Source organism: Cannabis sativa, chromosome 6 (genome assembly GCF_029168945.1).
Source record: "Cannabis sativa cultivar Pink pepper isolate KNU-18-1 chromosome 6, ASM2916894v1, whole genome shotgun sequence".
NCBI lineage: Eukaryota > Viridiplantae > Streptophyta > Magnoliopsida > Rosales > Cannabaceae > Cannabis > Cannabis sativa.
The window spans coordinates 62,784,148-62,797,043 of record NC_083606.1 but is presented as its reverse complement, the minus strand read 5'-3'; the positions used below and the strand labels follow the sequence as shown (position 1 = coordinate 62,797,043).

The 12,896-nt window shown below is 35.8% G+C and overlaps 1 protein-coding gene across 1 annotated transcript; it reads right to left on the bottom strand.

Annotated features, from left to right (window-relative positions):
• Window positions 1–905: 905 nt before the first annotated feature.
• LOC133039332 (uncharacterized) lies at window positions 906–3,081 on the bottom strand. The gene is made up of 2 exons (XM_061118198.1): window positions 2,230–3,081; window positions 906–2,162 (listed from the first exon to the last, which is right to left on the bottom strand). Exons 1-2 carry the CDS (start codon window positions 3,079–3,081, stop codon window positions 906–908), a joined length of 2,109 nt encoding a protein of 702 aa, XP_060974181.1.
• Window positions 3,082–12,896: the final 9,815 nt, after the last annotated feature.

The following is a 12,896-nucleotide window of genomic DNA, read 5'->3' as shown; positions in this document are numbered from 1 at the left end:
CTACAAGATAATTCTCTTAGCAATGTCTACTAGAAGGAACAAGGGCAAATACCCGATTCTTACTCCTGAAGAGATCAAGCAGGAGCCTGATTGTGGGGAAATTACGCCTCAAATGCAAAAAGTGCTTGACGACATGAAACGTTTTGAAGATGAACGACTTATGAACGAGTGGAGGTTTCTAAGACTTGAAAAAAAATTTAACAAAACCGGTGTATGGCCGGCTCCACCACCAGGGTTCCCCGAAGGCTGCCGTCGCTGCAAGTTAGGTTATTTAAATGGTAAACAGGTGAAGCCTGGATCTCTATGCAAATATTGCAAGGCTACATGTCGCTTCATGTCACAAATGTAATCGTTAAACGTCGCTAGATATCGACTTTTCACTGAATAAATAAAAGTTCCATTAATGTCGCAAAAGTAATCGTGAAACGTCGCTATTTTTAAATTTTTCCAGAATTGATAAAAGTTCTTCCTACATCGCACCATGTCGCTAGTGTAATCGTGGAAAGTCGCAGTTTTTAAATTTTTCCAGAATTAATAAATGTTCTTCCTATATCGCAACATGTCGCTAGTGTAGTCATGGAAAGTCGCGATTTTTTAATTTTTCCAGAATTAATAAAAGTTCTTCCTATATCGCGACATGTCGCTAGTGTAGTCGTGGAAAGTCGCAATTTCAGGACCTTCTCCAGAATAAAATAAATTTCCAAACATATCATGAAAATGTCGCTACATATCGCAAAATGTCGTGAAATACACAATTATATACAAAAATCTGAGATAGTGAGAGTAAACAACCACATACACAGAAAATAATGTCGATAAAACATAGTCATACATAAAAAAATACAAGTAACATGTCATAATCCATAATAATAATAATCCATGCAATTTAAAAACGAAAATGCTGCTCAAACCCTGGCCTTGCAAGTAGCTTTGTTGTGTCCCAATGCGCCACAGTTTGAACATTTGCGTGGTTCCTTGACTTTTTGACCGTTCGATGGAAATCGGTTAGTCCGTAGTCTTCCTGCATTGCTCTTTCTTGGACGACCTACAGGTTTCTTCTCCACTGGTACACCGATTCTCATGTTCTGCATGTGTTCTGGAAGCACCCATTCATCCTCCTCGCCCACAACATTAATTGTTGCATCGTAAGTATTCTTCCACGTCTCCTTTGTGTAATAGGGGGATGACAGAGCGTAGACACTGACATTCTGAGTAAGCGCTGCGGCACATGCATGGGGACAAGGAATTTTCAACAATTGGAACATGCCGCAAGTGCATGTTCTCTCAACTAAGTTCACATCTCCGCCTTTTTCAAAGTCAGAACCGTCAGCACCTCTTCCAACATTAAACAATTGTGCACCGTTACGTAGGACACTTCTACGTCTACCATCCTCGTGTTGCTTTATCAAATCTTCCTCAAAATGAGTTGCCAAAGGGGTAACACACTTACTTGCCTTCTCGAGACGGTTAGCAAACCAATTTTGTAGTGTGAACCTTATGAACTCAACTAGAGTAGTTATTGGATATGCCCGGAATTCTTCAGTCACGTTGTTAAGGCTTTCTGCAGCGTTGTTTGTCATGATGTTGTACCTGTCTCCTAGACAATAAGGACGAGCCCATTTTTCTAATCCTATATTGTCAACATAAGCAGCGATGGGAGGATCCATCTGTCGGAGCAACTGCAAATGTCTATCACATTCCCTCTTCGACCATGCGTAAGCGGCCAACCATATTTGCGTGTTACATACATCAGTCTTGAACTTGTGGGTGACATTCATAGAAATATGTTTGTAGCATGCACAGTGGCATGCTTCGGGGAAAATAACCTCGACAGCATGTTCAATGCTTTGATGCCTATCCGATACAAACACTAAGTTTTCAACCTCCCCAATCGCTTCCTTTAACTTCTGCAAGAAATACTTCCAAGAGTCATGATTCTCACTGTCAACAATTGCAAAGGCAATCGGAAACAGTTGGTTATTTGCATCGTACGCTACAACAACTAGCATTGTGCCCCCAAACCTTGTCTTCAAGAACGTGCCGTCGATACTAATCACAGGACGACAAAACTTAAATCCCCTCCTACAAGCAGCCAGTGACCAGAAACAGTACTTGAACCTGTTATCCTCTGTGATAATGTCTGTAATAGTACCTGGATTCTTCTGTTCCAACACGTAAAAGTAACCAGGTAACTGACTATAAGCTGCTGCTGGCGTACCCCTCGAATACATATGCTGGCGTACCCCTCGAATACATAAGTCCCTTCTCTGGGCACCTCCAAGCCTTCTCATAGCTCATCTTGATCCCATACTCCTGAAACATATCCCTTTGGATGTCTTTAGCTTTGTACTTAGTTCCATCTGATTTGAACTTGTTCTTAATGATGTGGCCAACAACCCACGGTGCTGCTTGACGGTTATCAGCATGTCTAGAATCCAGGCTACATGTGTGTTCGTTGTGGAATACAGTAACCTCAAACATGTCACAACGTGCCCTCTTCCTCCCCCTCACTCTCCATTTGCAATCTGAACCCCTGCAAATTGCATAAAAAACATCGGTCCCAGACTTCTTCACCATGAACTCAAAATTCATTTTCAATGCAAACCTTCCAACCACATTTTTCAATTCAGTCTTATTTGTATACATCTTGCCAACATATATTTCCCCTGAATGTGTACCAGTAAAAGAAGTTGTATAAACATTATTTTCCTCTATGTCTTCCCTTGTCCACACAATAGGTTTGAATTTTGTACAAACTTTAAAATCAGATGGTACAGTACTACGAGGAGGACCTGGGCGACTGCTACTGGTGCCTGGTGTTTCGTGATTTTCACTCCGAGGGGTTCTTCTTTCTTGGTCTTTCCTTTGCTCCCTTGGACGTGGTGGAGATGGTGGAGGTAGTTCTAACCTTAAAGAAGGTACCTCTATAGGTTCATGAACTTCCAACTCCGCATCACCATCCTCGTTCAAATCTACTATAGGATCATTGTTGTAAAATGCACCATCAAACCCATTGAACTGGTCAAATCCATAGTCAACCCTATTATCCTCATCTATATTAGTAGGGGCCTGCTCATTCATCCCTACTACCGGATACGTTTACGGGACAAAACTCCCAACAACACTTCTTGGGAGGACAGTTGGCGGAGTAGGCCCCAAAAGCGCATGCCTTTTAACCTTAGTCACAAACAATGGCAACAAGTTCTTCACACTCATTTTTGCCTTCATTCTTAAGAACAATCTTACTTGACTATCTTTCACTAAAACTTCTGGCGGTATCATATTGCCTTTCATGTACATATAACACACCTCTATTTTCAGTTCATACACAATAGGGTCTATATCCAACTCTTCATACAAAATATCATTCATCTTTTCTAAAGTAGTGTCAACCTCAAACATTAACATCTTACTTTTTGGATTATTGAATATCCAGTTGAAACCTTCAACTGCCCAAGCCCCATCATATAGTACAACTACAAACACATTTGAATCTGCAAACCAAAATGACCACAAATTATAACAAACCAAGATGTCGCAAGATATCGCGAACCTATCGCTACTTATCGCGAACCAATTACAAAAAAAAGTATGTCGACAAACGTCGCGAACTTGTCGAGAAAAATAAAAATATCCACAATATAACACAATAATTCTATGTGTCGCGACTTGTGTCGCGACATGTCGATACATGTCGTTAAATGTCATCCCTAACCTCTTGTCAGCTAGTAATCGCTAAATGTCGCTAACCATGTCGAAAAATATCGCTAAAATTACAAAAAAAACCAGTAAACACGCAGACTTGCTGCATTTCGTGTTTCATTGACAAAGGGTGTCAAAAGGGTACATAAAAACCACGGATATGTGTAGATCTATTACTTTCAACATAAATACATCTAAATCAAACAATAATTATTAAAGAAATTACATACCCATTATTGTTTAAAGGAATGACTTTCTTAGAGCTTTGGTTGGGTTTCAAGTTCCCTTTGAGTAAGGCGGCCGAACACTAGCTCCAGTGGTGGCAATGTGTGTATTCTAGAGAGAGAGAGAGAGAGAGAGAGAGAGAGAGAGAGAGAGAGAGAGAGAGAGAGAGAGAGAGAGAGAGAGAGAGAGAGAGAGAGAGAGAGAGAAATCCGAGAGATAGAGAGAGAGAAAGTGTTATGAATATTTTTTATTTGTTTTAGGGGTAAAATTGTAAGGGAAAAATGTTTTAAGTATAGTTTGCATAATGTAAAAAATGCTAGCATAGTTTTAGTGTACTATTTATTTTTAAGCATATATTGTCAAATTTCCCTTTTTTATTTACATTTATGTCATTTTTATTATTTTATTAATATATTTAACTATTACATTAAATTATGAAACAATTATATTATTTTTTTATTCTCTTACACATTAAAATAATAATTAAATTGATTATAAAGTTATTAGATTTTATTTTTTAATAAAAAATTAATTAGATATTAAATTTTACATTAAAATTTTGCAATTGTATATTGAAGCACAAAGTTAAAATTTGATATAAATTTACCACAAAATTATTTTTTATACTAAGTATAGCACAATTCTTACCTCTCTTATTGGAGATTATCTTCTAAGAAAAAATATAACCACTATAATTACATATTTTTAATGTAATTGTTAATAGTCACCCATTTATAAATTTTACCAATTGAAGTTGTTTTAAGTCACGAATGTTGATCCATATGTTAACTGTTAAGTGAGTCAAAACATTGAATTAATAGAAGCTTTGAAAACCTCATATAATATGATATTGGAAGTTGAAATGAAAAGGCAAAAACAACAACTACAACATCAAAAATTAGGACAATCGTGTGATTTTGCACAATCGACCTATGTAGTCAATTTCTTATGCAGCCAATGAGATGATGCCAATTCAACAAGATTACTTTTGAATTAGTTAGACACTACCACAACTTCACAACACTAAAGTAAGTTTGACTGAATACATGAAAATAAAAGAATAAGAATATAAATGTGAATAAAAATAAAAATAGAATAAAATTAAATTTAAAATAAAAAATATTGTTAAAAAATTATTAAAATGCAATTAGATAATTAATTGAAATAAAAATTATTTTCTTTCTATTCTATTTCATTTCATTACCTCTAATTCTAATTAAATATTACTTAAATACTAAAAAATATTAGTAGTACTTAATATTTTTTAAAAATTAAATCTCATATAATTTAATTTAATAATTATTATAACAATATTCTTAAATAAACAATACTATACTTAAGTAGTGGACACAAAAATGCATATTTATTGTTTCCTATATTCTTTTACCAGTTCAATACAGTTTTTAGGTTAAATAATAATAATAATAATAAATTAAATCACATCTCACATTTCTTGTACAATCTTAGAATTGTATTTGATTTGTTTATCCAATTAAAGATTTTATGTACACGTTTAAACTTGTTTGTTGCACTGCACCTCACAAATCAAATGTCATCACAAAATTTATTTATAACCTGTGCATAAACAAATATATATATATATATATATATATATATGTATTTTTAGCCTAGCTCCCTTACAAATATTCTTTTTGAAATAGACCTATATTAACTTCAAAACATCAAATGATGAACTCAAAAATCACCAATTTGATGACAATAATCTTTAAATGAGTAGCTACAACAATATCCAACTTCTCATAGTTTTGGCCCATTTAAGAGCTGAAATAATAAGGGCATTTTACAAAAATACTATATTTGGGGTAATACTTTTCAATTTTACTGTCACACATTTTTTAATTTTGTTAGTTTATATAATATATATATATATTTATATAATGTGAATAGGCAGGTTGTCAAAAGTAAAAAAAAAAAAAAAAAAAATAGTACCCATACATAGTATAGAAAAATAAGAAAAAGTTTACAACAATAAAATTGAAAGAAAATAAGAAAAAACAGTATGGGGTGTAAGTTAACTTCATCCTCCCAAAATTGTGGCCTTGGTCAAGGCCCAAAACTTGACAATGCCATAGATAGCAATGCTTATTGGGCTGAAACATTTATTAACGAAATTTACATCATCACACATTCTATAAAGAGGAAATTACACTCTATACCATTTTTATATTGTCCTATTTTATTTTTACCTTCTTTTTTAAAATCTATTATTTTTACCTTTTTTTTTAACATTGTACCAATTTTACCCCTATCACTTCAAGATACTCTCCATGCGATTCTCTTATGTAAGGGTATTTTGGGTACAATACATATAAAAAGAGGTATGTTTCAAATAAACATAAAATTAGAGGTAAATTTGATTAATTGATGAATAAAAGAGGCATTTTTCAACTTACCCCTTCTATAAATTAATAACATTTGTAATACAATTTAATAATACCGAAATTTTAGTAATAAAGTACAAAAATAACAAAAATTCATAATTTATTTTCTGTTTAATTATACTCGTATTATTTCAATTTCAAAGGGTTTTTTTACATTAAATTGATTTGTATTTCCTTTCTTATTTGTAGGGCTGTACATCGGTCGGTTTAGTCGGTTTATACTATATATTTTCCAACCCGACATAAAGATCGGGTTATAAAATTCTGCATGCAAACTGCCCAATTTAAAAAAAAAAAATTCTGGACCCGACCGACGGGTTGGGCGGGTTGGGCGGGTTAACCCGCCCAAACCGAATTAGGAGTTTTTTTTTTTTTTTTTTTTTTTTTTCAGATTCAACTAAAATAAAAATTAATAACATTAAATACATAATATTCCAAATCTAAATTCAATTTAGGGATTGGGTTTTTTTTAATATATATTATATATTATTATATATTATATAATATATAATATATATATATAAAAAAAATAAAAAAAAAAAAAAACTCTTAATCGGGTTAAATCGGTTTGGGCGGGTTCATTGGGCGGTTTGGGTCAAAATTCAACCCGCCCAATTTACAGATTGGGCGGTTTAGAATTTTGTCAAGTTATGTCGGTTTGTATTTTTTTTCGGTTTTGTCGGTTTGGTTTAGTCGGGTTATTCGGGTTGGGCGGTTTACGAAAATTTCTGTACAGCCCTACTTATTTGCTTTAATTTTTATTTTTAAAAAATTATAAAATAAAGAAAGTGTAAAAATTTTATTATAATAAACGTGATCAATCATAATTACTTCACTTAGTTACTACTTTTTTTTTTCTTAAAAAAATTCATAGGGTGAAAATCCTTTCTCCACCCATTAGTAGCTCAAACAATCTCAAAAATCACGTATTAACTATACGAGTTTTATACTTCATGCTCTCTTAATTAGGTCATAGGTATGCAGCTCGAAAGCTCCTATGAGAGACTGATTTGAATTCTTGACCAAATAAGAAAGAATATCAGTAAAAACATCCCTATTACTACACCAAACAACACGTAATTACTTAATTACTATTTGATGTATGTATATATAATTTATGTTGTTACTATTTATTATATTTAACTTTTAAAACTCTTATAAACTATCTGACTAGTATTTTTTTTTAATAAATTTAATCACCAAGTATTAAAATATATATCATTTTATGATTATTATTCACACATTTTTTCTTATATTAATACTATTAAATATCTTGTTTAATAATATTGATGCTCCTATATTTATCAAACTATTAGTGTTATATTATGATACTTGTTGATTTGAGTTTTCAAGAGTTACAAATTGAACTTCTGTTGTTAGTGCAAGTTGGTATTGGCTAAATTTTGAGGCGTGAATGTATTTTTTAAAGCTTTGAATGATGGTTTAATAAGTGCTTTAATGGATCTAGTAAAAGAGAAAGGAGTCTTGGTGAAATATTGATATGGATTTAAGAGAGGAAGAGACTTGGAGGTAATTTTATTTTCAGCTGGAACATAAAAAAGCTCATAAAGGAAGTCTAACTTATTGAAAGTTGATTTTCTACAGGTAGGAAATGGTATAAGTGCAAAAAGGACAGAAAGAGGAGCAGTGAGTGAGCTTGATGATTCGTCGAAGCTAGTCATAGTGGAAAGTAGAGACTCATCCATTTATATAATAATTTGATATTAATTGATATCCAAAATAACTTGTATGATATATAATTTATACATTATTATATACTTAATAGTATCATACAGAATTTATACAAATTAGTTTCTAGTTTCTAATCATTTAGATTAATTACAAGTTGGTATCCTAATGATTTTATTAACCACATACCAATAGAAGAATGTGTTCCTCTTGTGTATGAGGGTTTTTTCTCCAGGCCTCTGTGAAATAAACTAGGGCATGTCCTTTGATATCCCTTTCCGTCCCAACTAAGCTTCCACCATCAATACTTACCTTCACCACCTGTTGACTTTTTTCCCACCCTACTTGATTGTTCCTCTGCCCCTAGATCCACCATATCAGAGCATTTAATTAACCTCCACTCTCTCCTTCAGTGGTTTACGACATTATGTTTTTTTTTCTTTCTCTTCATTTATTGCTTCTCCCCCAGGCAACGCTCAAATTTCCCCCACATTTATTGAAGCTCCAAGTTTTTGCATGGCCACCCCACACTCTACCTCCCCATTTTCCCATTCCTTAATCGTCATCCATGGCTCCCCTAGGGGGAAAATCATGATTACTCCTACTCAGCTCCTCTGCAACCTAAAGAGAAGAAGACGAAGGCGGAAACGATCAACATCTTCCTATTTTCCAAGTAAACCTTTCAGTTCCAGGTATCAACTATTCTTCCCCTCACTCAACTACTATTTATTATTGTTTTGTTTCCACCCATGATCATCACCTTGTCTCCACATTTTTGGTATCCTATCCTTAGAAAACCCATTTATGGTATATCTACACCCTGCCGAAAATGGCTACCTTAAACAATGATTCCCTAAACCTCCTCACTCTTAGTCTTTTACAGAAGAAGAAAGCCTTATTCACGACTTCAATCATATCTCCATAAGGTCTAGCTCTAACTCTGAAAACTGCTGTCTTATTGTCAAGAGATTTTCTTCAAATGCTCTGAAACCCAACTGGATTGAGAAAGCAATGAAGGAAGCCTGGACCCTCCGTTTCCTAGTAAACTTCACTAATTACCACTTTGGCCTCTTCCTTGCCAACTTTGGCTGTGAATGAGATTACTAAAGGGTTCTCGAAGAACAACCGTTGCACTTTGATCATAACTTAATGGTCTTTGCCAACCCTAAGGGACTTGACTCTCTCTTACTTGACCAACTTTGCTATGTCCCCTTCTGGGTTCAAGCGCATAATATACCTTTTGGCCAAAAATCTACCCAACTGGCTTAATTTGTAGCCACTAACGTTAGGGATCTTATTGAAGTCTATAACTTATCCCTGTGTGAGAGTTTCGACCCTTATCTCTGGCTTAAAATCTTACTTGATATCACTAAGCCCCTACGAAGAGGAATGACTATCCACTTCTAAAAAATCCCCACCACCAAATGGTTGTGTTTCAAGTACGAGGGATTGCAAAATTTTTGCTACCATTGTGGCAGACTTGATCACACACATACCAAGTGTGGAAAGTACCTCCAGAATTGTGATGAAAACATCTCTCCACCTCTCTTAGGATACAAGGAAGCCTTCGAGTCCCAACCACATCAAAATTCAAGAAAAACCCTTTCAAAATCTCCAACTCAGTGCCCTTAGAGGAAATTTGGACTCACGGAAGCTCCAGTAATCAAGGGCTACAAGAGGCTGTCAACCGATTCTTCCCTTCAAGCACCACCCATATGACCAATATGTTTGATCAGGTTACTTTAGGAACTGCCATGGAAAGTAGGGAGACAATTATTTCTTCCACTGCCACCGAATGCACTCAGACTCAAACCTCTTTGATTAGAGCCCAAAATGCAGTTGCTCAAATCTCCTCTAGTCGAGTCATGGTAACTTCTGTTATCTCTCACTACAACAAAGGCAAAGGCATTGCCACTTTGGACTGCCCAAGTGTCAGACCCCCAGTGATCCCCAGGCCTCCTACTAGAGGCATCCACATTAGAGACCCAAACCCCACTCCTGTTGCTCCAACTGTGGGAGTCAAAAGACCCTTTGTCAGGCAAAACGTCTAAGTTAAAGGCTCCATGAGGAACATGCTGAAGTGTGCTCGTGTTGTTCCAAATGAAGACATTGTGGTTCTCGTTCTTTCACCACCTATTGATCAGGCGAGTGTTTCTCAACAACCCTGCTAGGAAAAATGAGTCTTATAAGCTTGAATGCCCGAGGGTTGGGGAGTCCTCGTGTATTCAGAAATCTCTCCTTTTTGGTGAAGCAGCACAAACCACCGTTCCTTTTTGTGATGGAGCCGAAGCTTCAGTTTAATCCTGGTAGTGGCCTTAGGAATAGGCTTTCTTTTGATAATATTTTTGAGGTCCCTTACATAGGTTTAGGAGGGGGCTTGATTCTCTTTTGGATGAATGTAATTAATGTTAGTATCATTTCTTTTTCTAAGAACCATATCGACTATTATATCACTTTCAGTGATAATATAAGTTGGCATGTTTCTTGTTACTATGGCTCTCCCTTTTGTGTCTAAATCCAATTTTTGGAAACTTCTTAATTTCCTTTATGATGTGGCACCTCTTGCACCTTGGATGATTATAGGAGATTTTAACGACTATCCCTCTATGCATGATAGGAATAGCCCCACTAACCCCCCTCATATGCCATGACCAACTTCCAAACTTTTTTACTTAAGTATAATCTGCCCACCATGCAACATGTTGGCAATCGCTTCACTTGGAAGCATAGAAAATCCCTTGAACATCTTGACTAGTGTGTTTAGAAATGGCGTGATTATTTCCTCTGGCCTCTTTGTTGCACTTGACATATTATGGCTCTGACCATAGAGCCTTAAAGGTCACCCTCAAGGACAACACTGGCCAACCCAACCAAAAAAATTGTTTCTTTTTTGAGAATCACTGGTTGTCTGACCCTTCTTTCTTTGAGGTTGTTAGCACCTCCTGGACTATCATGAATCCTGGCAATAGCCATGACAATAACAATGGCACTTTAGACAACCTTAACATCTTCCTATAGAAGTAGAACTCCTATATCCAGGGCATTACAAATTGGACTAAAAGCCACTCAAACTTGAACCTTAAGATCAAGGCTACCCAAAAAGACTTGGAACAGGCTCTTGCCCATCCCATCCCTAATGATGAGACTATCTAGCAGGTTAAAACCCTTCAAGCTACCATGGACTCTCTCTTGTACAAGCAGGAAGTGTTTTGGAAACAACGCTCTAGAGAAAATTGGCTCAAAATAGGTGACAAGAATACTAAGTTCTTCTATCATAAAGCTACTGCTAGAAAATGCAATAATCTCATTAGAACTCTCACTCTTGATGATGGTTCTACTGTCACTGACCAAACTTCCATTATGAAAAATTTCATGGAATTCTATTCCAATCTCTTCACTTCTCAAGGTGTAGATTGGGAGGCGATCTCCCATATTCTTTCTGGGGTGTCAATTTTAGCTCTTTGAAAATCAAATTGCCCTCCTTGAGGCCCCTTTTGACCCTGCGGAAGTGAAGGATGCCTTGTTTCATTTGTTTGGAGAAAAGGCTCTAGGTTTTGACGGTTTAAACGCCCATTTTTACCAAAAGCATTAGCAAGTATTGGACTCTAATTTATGTAAAGCTACTTTTCCTGTCCTCAATGGTGAAACCGAGATCACTCTCATTAATGAAACTGTTATTGTTCTCACTCCTAAAAAGAAGAATGTTATGAAGGTTTGAGACTTTAGACCTATAAGTCTCTGTTCTACTCTCTACAAAGTGGTAGCCAAAATCCTTGCTAATAGGTTTAAAAAAGTTCTTAATTCCACCATCTGTCCTAACTAAAGCGCTTTTCTCACTGGCCGATTGATCTTCGATAACATCTTCATAGAAAATTAGATTGTTAATGACATTTGCACTAGAAAACATGGGAAATTGGCTGTGCTACTTTAAAACTTGATAAGGAGAAAGCTATCGATCATGTTGAATGGAAATTCATTGAGACTATGCCTTCCCATTTTGGGTTCCCCCCGTTTTGTCACCAGTGTTGTTAATTGTATTTCCTCTATGTCTTTTAAACTCATGGTAAATGTCTCTTTGACCAACATCTTCACTCCACTAGGGGCATCAGATAAGGGGATCCTCTATCCCCTTACCTTTTCCTACTGATAGTTGAAGGCCTCTCTGCTGCTATTCGTCTTAAAGAAACCTCCAAGGATTACTCTGAAATACCTATCTACAGGGATGCTCATGCGATATCCCACATTCTCTTTGTCGATGACAATCTCCTCTTCACCAAGATTAATAGCAGGGTCTATTTTGTCATTATGGACATCCTCAACATGTACCATCGGGCCACTGGTCAATTGGTGAATTTCACAAAATTAGCCATCCTTTTCTCTCCCAACACTACTCTTAGAGAGAAAGATCTCTTTTTCTCTCACTTAGATCTTGGCAATGTGAACTTTGCTAGCAGGTACTTGGGGGTTCCCCAGTATAGTGGAAAATTCAACAATTTCCATTACTTGGTCCGAAACGTGTCTGCCAAAATGAATAACTGGAATGGAATTTTTTTTCAAGGGATGGCAAAGAAACCCTTATTAAAGCTGTGGTCTAGGCTATCCCATCCCATGCTATGTCCTGATTTAAAATCCCCATGTCCACTTGCAAAAAAATTGAAAGCCTTATTGCCAACTTCTGGTGGGGTTCCAAAAATAACCACAGCAAAGTTCATTGGAAATCCTAGTCCAAGCTTTGTGATTTTAAATTCATTGGTGGCATAGGTTTCAGATTTGTCAATTACCATAATCAAGCACTCCTTGCAAACCAGGCCTGGAGAATCTTCACTGATCCTCAACCACTCCTCTCTCAACTGCTCAAAGCCAAGTATTTCAAACACA

Coding starts and splice junctions, on each gene's coding strand:
- LOC133039332 (XM_061118198.1), bottom strand. CDS start 3,081: ATGAATGAGCAGGCCCCTACTAATATAGATGAGGATAATAGGGTTGAC. Junction 2,163..2,229: donor CGAGGGGTACGCCAGCATAT/GTATTCGAGGGG, acceptor GTGTTGGAACAG/AAGAATCCAGGTACTATTAC.